Genomic DNA, 7,745 nt, shown 5'->3' on the forward strand with positions numbered 1-7,745 from the left:
TTAAAAATTTATGTCCAATTTGCAAGTGTTCGAAAAATCATGTTTACGTTTTTCATGGCCAAAAATTTATAAATTTTCTTATATTAGATACTAAAACATTATGTTCAGCTTTCAAATGGCTAAATATAATTGTTAAATTTTTAAGTGTTAAAAAATGATTTAAATAGCCAAAATTTAAATTATATACCTACAGTTCTTAAAAAATTCATATTTTTGAAAAGTAAATATTTTTACAATACCGAAAATGTAGGTATGTAGATATTGTTATTTCCAGCACTCATATGTTATCTCAGCCTTGGTTTTAGTGACAATATGTGTTTAAAAATAAAATACTGTATGAATTTCTATGGCAACTTTTTAATACTTAGGCATTTCAAGAATGTTCTTGTATGAAAATTGCATTATACGGTGTTTACATGAGCCGATTTTACTGGCAACTATAAGTTGAAAGCAAAAATCGCCTAGTGTGAACAGCCTTTCAACTAATCGCTTCCAATGAATTTGAAGGCAGTCAACTTTTTATTCAACAAATCGCACTGCAATAGTAATATGAATATAATAAACAGCTTTTATTTACCTGCTCGATTCGATTGGTCGATCATTGGCTGCACAATTCTTCGTCTCGCGTTGATAAACCTGAAATGAATAAAAGAAAAAAAGAAAATTAGAGATTAGAGAATTAGAGACGAGCACCCTAGCAGGCCGCGCGTCTGGGCCTGTAAAGCAACCGAATTTTCCGAAGCGAATGAAATTATGGAGCTTATTCAGCTTGGTAACGAAGGGTTACACACCATTGACTGCAGGATAACCCGTTTTGGTGAGGTCAACGAGAGGTAGCGTTACGTCAGACTCGTCAATAGCGATGCTCCCCTCGAGAGCCGCAATGTTTTCGGCTTTGTATCGGGATTTATTGATATACATACATATATCGATATATTTTGGGTACATTTCGAAATTTTTTCCTGGGAATTTCCAGGTTCAACGGTACTTCTTTATCTTATATTTACATTTTATGTCGGCACATGTGTCATTATGGCAAAAAGTAATCCTACCCTTCATAGTCCATAAATCCTATTGAATAAGAATCGTCTATATTCATCCTATATCGAATAACATGAATTAAAAACTTACTTCCAAATATGAATTTTCGAAAAGGCCGCCAGCAAATGCAATACATTTTTTCAAATGAGCAAAAAAAAAATTGAAACCCAACATAATAACTCAGACTACTTCCTTTGCCTGGCTTGCTGAAGCCGCCTACCCTACTTTGCGCGGCGGCTTGTAAGCTGCATACCACCACTCACCAACTACCGCTCGATGAATTGACGTAGAAAACAATAAAAAATAATTACTTTAAAGTTATGGCGGTGTTTTACAACTAAATTGGCAAACGTTTGTACGTAGCAATAACCGCGGCAGCAGCAGCAACAGCGACATCTCTACTAACAACAATAATCACAAAAACTTGTGCAAAGTACAAATAAAGCCGACATTGATGAAATATTGCATTGTGAGAATTTATTAAAATTAAAAAGTGCCGCAGCTTGAAAACCCTCAACAAACGCACGCATAAATGCACGCGTAAAAAAGCAAGCATTGCACAGTCGCCACGCATTATTTTATAAATAATTTATGAAATCCGCACAATCCACGCAATTCACAAGCCAAATCAGCGGAATGATTGCAAAACTGATCAATTGTTGTTAACGCTGCGCTGGCTTAGGCTTTGGCTTTGGCTTAAAGGCTGAGAATGGGTTAAGTGCGCGCGAAAAGCGGCACAAAGAAATCCGCTACAGTTTTTTTGTCATTATTATTATTAGTTTTTTTCCTTAGCAAAAACAGCGTTATACAGTATGTGTGTTTGTGACTTTATTTTTGTTTGTTTAGCAGTAGCCATCAACACCGCCGCCGCCGCAATCCCAAGCTGGAGTAACTTAACGGAGCAGTCATTGGTCAGAGGTTGAAGGCAGGGACGGAGGCTGCATCAGCAGAAACTTTTGTTATGATTATTGGTAATAAATACAGGAAGAAATAATAAGGTACGCCATAAGTATGGCAAAAGCAGCATTGCTTATTATCAAACAAAAACAAAAGCAACTACAAGTGTAAGTAGGAGCTACGAAAAATATGTATCTTCCGCCAATGATGATGTGAATGCCGATGAGTTGAGCCAGCCAACCAACCAGCAGATTATACGTAAAATCATGATAAAAGAGAAAAAGCCGCCACTTGTGATTATTTTCTGGGGACATTCGCCAAAGTCCAAGCGAACAGGTCAACAGACCGGGCGACATACAGGTTGCAAGAACGCCGACCGACTTACAACCATACGAGTGGTGCACATATCTAAAAAAAAACAGTGTGCAAACCTTACTGAGGGAGACACATTTGGCACACACACACACAAAAGTCGATGGCTTTTTAGCTTTTTGCGTGTGCTTTAGCTGCGGTTACCCCAAAGGCCGCAAAGCCAAACAGATGCACAGAAAAAAAACGTTCGTTATCTGCTCAGGACCTTATTGAAACGAAACGCAAAAAACTCGGACTTAGCTGACCACTAGATTGACTGGGCCTTCTGGCTAGTTGTATTCAGACTGAGTGACGCACAAAAACACTGACCACATGACTGATGCATAACTCTTATTTGTCGGTCAGAGCGACTGATTTCTTGGCAACCACAGGATTTTTGGCATTATTTCGGTAGATGCGATATAATTGCAAAAAAAAATATTATTAAGCCAACTATAATCTGAGCAGTGAAAAAGCTCACACACACTCCAACTTCGTTTGTGGCAGCTCTACGAGTATATATAAAAAAAAAATCGAAATTCAAAGCCGCCTGCCAGCCGGGTATTGGGACAATACTTTTATTACAGCATGCTTGCTTAGTAGTGTTTTTCCTTTTTTTTATTTCTTTTGCTTTCTTTCTATTTCCTGCATTGTGTGAATTTATCAATTTTTTACGGCTGCGTGCAAATCGAGGTTAATGCACTGATGCGATTTTGATGCGCTCATTTTTGCGGCAGTGCGCTTTGTAGCACAACTAAAACGATTTTTTTTTCTTATCTCTTTGCATTTTCTATTAGAGTATTTCATGCTGTGTTTGGTTTTTGCTGGCATAAGCCGAAGCATTGCCAAAATCTGCTTTGGATTAACTAGTCGCCATACTCGTTTTTTATTCATGTTTTGCTTAAAAGCGAATTTGATGCAACGCCTGTAAATCGTTTATCAAAACTAAAGAGAATTTGAGTGGATGCTGAAATGGACAGTACACTAACAGCTTAGGAGTTATGAGAAGGAATTCTGAAAGTAATGCCCTTGCATACATGCATACAGCTATGTTCATGAAAACTGTTCCAAAAGGTTATATTAGGCAATAATGCCGGCGAAAAACTTAAGGTCCAAGTATTAATTTTTATTTTGTCAAAATAAACCAGCGTGGCTGATAAAATTATGTTCTGAAGGCTGACAAGGAAGAACGCCATATTTCAGAATTTGGTTGAAGAACCCCTCTTTTACATAGATATTGATTGAAATTCGCTCTATCTCACAAAACATTTCAAGAACGTCCTATCTCAGAATTTGGTTTAAAAGCGCCCTATCTCAACTGAAAATATATTGAAAATATGTTGAGATAGGGCGCTTTTGAATCGACAGCTGAGATAGGGCATATTTGAAGCGATTTATGAAATACGTTGTTCTTGAAAAGTTGTCTGCGATTGGGCGTTATCGAACTGGCTGCCGAGATAGCTCCTTCTTCCACTTAGGTGTCGATATATGCTCCCAGTATGGCTGGAGCTTCTATAGCACTCATTATAGGTGATGCCCAACCTTCCCGCTGGAGCCAGAGCCCAGTAAAAATCGCTACTATTCCCGCTACATCAGGTCTGGGGTTTGCCATCAGGCTGTGCCTTCTTTTGCGATTTGCATAAGGATGATTGCGCAAAACTACAATATTTTGAAATGCGTTAACAAGAAAGAGACAAAAAGGAAAAAACATGCCCTTTTACGGAGTTGAGTGTAACATCGAATATATTCTGCAGCGCGAAAGGGCAACATTTTTGGAAGAAATCAGGAAAGATACAGAAAAAATTAGAAAACTAAGGATTACAACTTTGATAGAAAATAGCGTTATTTAGGGCATTCACGGACATATTCCATGTTCCGAAATCCCGGGATTACAGCTCCGGGATTCCGGTATATTTAATGATTTATATACAGAGTGCAAGTGATGTTGAAAACGAAAAAAATTATTCACGTGCATTTGACATGAAAAACGAGAAATACGGAACACCAAAATTTGGCTTCAAAGTGAAGCTGTTTAATTTGCCCTCGAAAGTTAATTTCAGAACCTGCCTGAATAATTACACTTGTTCAAATATTTTTCGCAGGGATTGTGTAAAAACGAAAAATCTGACAGCAATTGAAAACACAAGAAACTTTTACAGTGCGGCAGTGTTGCTCTTCATTTTACTTTGTTGGCTTGGTTTAGTGGAAATAGGATAGACCATCGATAGTATCGAATACAAATTTGATATTAAGATTTATTTAAAAACAACTTTGAAAGTGACGTTGGAATACGAATGTATGTAGCGTGCTGCAAACATTTTCTTAAATGTCTTACAGTTTAGTGAGAAGTATAGTTATTGAAAATTTGAAATCAATTGAAAATTCAAAAAAAAACCCTTTGGCTATTCTTGAATTTAAAATTTTTGCAGTTTTAGAGTTATCCTTCTGTCGTAAGGCGTTCATTAAGTAAATAAAAATTTTAGCAGTGATGTTTATTTACCCAGTATTATTAAATGGTGACAGGCAACTTTGAAATAGTTGGTATAAGTTAATTTGGTATTTTAAAAGGTGCAAATTTTTCCGTATTTTTCGAAGATTTTCATGATTTTTTTAGTACCTCTTTATAAAAGCAGTAAAAAACAATTAGTTCAACTTGTATGTACATATAAGAGAAACTAATGAAAAATAGGAACAAAAGTTGAAGAAATATTGAATCACATGCCTTTTGGACTATCGATAGTGGCAAAAAACAATCGATCTTGGCATACTTCGCCGATAAGGCAAATAAAAGATGGTCGGAAGAACCTACGTGTGGTACGACTCGACAAATCTGGCCCAGCCTCGATAAGAAAATATTTGACTCACTCATTCAGTTAGAACGCCCTCTACTAAGGCTGATGGCCGTAATTTTTACGAGTCACTGCTTAATGGGTAGACGCTATCTGAAACTTACCACCTTGATCTACTTCTAGGCGAACGGACAGGTTCTCTACAAGCTTTGTATTTTTAAAGGAATATTCTACTTCTCTTAACTTTTACTCTCAATTAAAATATCTCTTGCAATTTAAAAAATAATATCGCATTTAATTAAGAAGCACTTCCATTATTATACTTTTATTAAAACGACCATTAAATTGTGTTATACATTTCCTTGCACACAAAATTTCTACCGACGCGCTCCAAAATCGCTTTCCACACCATTACAACCAGACATAAATCATTTAAATTAGCATATCGAATGTGCAAACAACCCTTAATTGTAGGCGTACAACAAAAACAAAACAGCTCCATAAACAACTATATACATACAAGGAGCAGCTGAACAATAACAACATAGCACAGCACAAGCGCATATAAGCCAACAACCTGTGTATGCTGACGTTTTTTTTTTTTCAAGCTTACACATCGTCGAATATAAAGTCGTAAACACCCTTCAAAAACGCCATTTTACGTTAGCACAACTCAACAGCAACAAATTGCACGGCAAAACGGCTTAACTGGGCGCACATATACATTAACAAATTTGCCTCACTGTATATTCACATGCACACAAATCAAATGCATACCTACCATGACGCTAACCGCCCAACCGCCCAACCGCCCGACCACCCAACCACCCACTAGAAACACCCTCGTAAAAGTAACAGCGAAATTTGCGAGTTTTTTGTTTACACATCCGCATAGCTTTTTGCGTTTCTCATTTTCTTTTGAAGAACACATTTTTGCTGAGTTGCTTGTGATTTGTTTGATGAATTCTTCTGCTGCCATAGTTTATATACATATATGTATGTACATTTGTAAGTATGCATGTATGGACAAGTATGTATGGCGCTGCTATGGACCAATGATGCCATTCATATCTGCTTGTCTGCCTTCTAGGTTTGCACTATATCTCTTGGCTACTCGTTGTTGTTGTTACAGATGGCCATGAGGCGAATGGCAATCGACATTAAGCAGCAATTGTGTGAGCGATTGAGTGAGCGAATGGGCGAATAGAAGAATGAATGAATGATTTGTGCGCGTAGAGCGCAACTGCGATTTATGAGTATTTAAATGAACATTTTTGGGTGGGGGCTTATTTGGAGGTGGCGATAAAGTCAACACGGAGGCGTTTGTGGGTGGACGCTCAAAGGCTGGGAGACAGCAATGGAAGCTTTGAAATGCTAAAAACTAAATATGTATTTTTTAATTTAATTCATTTGGGTATATATTCATGTAAATATGCTTCTATGTATATTTGCCCGCAAACATACCTACTCGTATCTAAATTTTCTTAAGCAACAGTCAACATGCTTTCTCCAGTAAACATCTTTTGCAGTTCAACAAATTTTCTGGTGTCAGCCAAGCAGCGTTTCAGTTACTGCTACAAAAATTTCGCACCAAAAAAATATCTAAGAAAAAGTTAAGCTATCGCATGTGACAAATTTATTGCATACAAGTTTTCTTCTACACATTTCGCTAGACACTTATTTCCTACTCAATTTACCATGCTTCCACTCGACAAGCTTGTCCTCCAGCTGGAGTAAGTGTTAGATGGAAGTCTCCTTTACTGATCTGGGCTTGGCAAGGTAGTGTTTGCTTTGGCTGAGCGCGTGGACTAGCTAACAACTTCATCATCAAATTTGAATATTATGCGACAGTCGGAACATTTTGACAGACACAAGCAGCAAGAGTGTTGACTTTACTTGCTAGTGTGCGCTTGCTCCCCTGCCTGTTTCGTTGTGGGCCTTCTACGAACGCGCCTGTCAGTGGATATCCGTGTGCTCTGCTACCAAGCCAGGCATCATATTACTGCAACAAGCACCGATTGTTGCATGCCACATGCAGTCGATGCGCATGCGATGGTGCATTACTGTTTCTTGTGAGCGCGCACATTTAATATTTGCAATGCTCATTTGTGCTCGTAGTAGAGGTACTGAATTTTTTATTAGACAGCAGCGAGAGGAACTACAAGTACTCGTACAAGAAATGTGTGGACAAAACATTCATGTTTGCGATGGAAAAGAAAGAAAAAAACAGCAAAGTAGAAAACTGCATTTGCGACATTGTCAGGCATATAAAATCATATGATATGTTGACAACACGAAAGCTTTATGAGAATTGCGATAGTACACGAGAACGTGGGATGTGAGAAGATTGGCTAGCTATTGCAAAAATTAATAAAAAACATATAAATATTGTTTGTCTATGATGAGATTGTAACTTAAAACGCAATGTTTATTATTTAGGAAATACATTTACCAAATTAGTTTTCAGAAGGTTTCTGCTAAATGAAATGAAACATTCAAAACTCTTTGAGAATTTACTTGGATGAGTCACTCCGACGCACCTCAGTATGAACGTAGATTAGTGTATGTTGGTTCTGATACAAAATAACTCAACTCAACTTAACTTAACTTAACTTAACTTAACTCAACTCAACTCAACTCAACTCAACTCAACTCAACTCAACTTAA

At 37.3% G+C, this 7,745-nt stretch overlaps 1 protein-coding gene across 6 annotated transcripts in view; it reads right to left on the minus strand.

Moving 5' to 3' along the window:
• Positions 1 to 7,745, minus strand: part of LOC118737979 (homeobox protein homothorax) — a 615,436-nt gene that overhangs the window by 6,398 nt on the left and 601,293 nt on the right. For all 6 annotated transcript variants that reach the window (XM_036468825.1, XM_036468823.1, XM_036468822.1 and 3 more), the window contains one exon: positions 578 to 636. In XM_036468825.1, coding sequence (XP_036324718.1) covers positions 578 to 636 — 59 coding nt within the window. The remainder of the gene's footprint in view (positions 1 to 577; positions 637 to 7,745) is intronic.

Source organism: Rhagoletis pomonella, unplaced genomic scaffold (genome assembly GCF_013731165.1).
Source record: "Rhagoletis pomonella isolate Grant_MI unplaced genomic scaffold, Rhpom_1.0 Rhpom_scaffold_00004, whole genome shotgun sequence".
NCBI lineage: Eukaryota > Metazoa > Arthropoda > Insecta > Diptera > Tephritidae > Rhagoletis > Rhagoletis pomonella.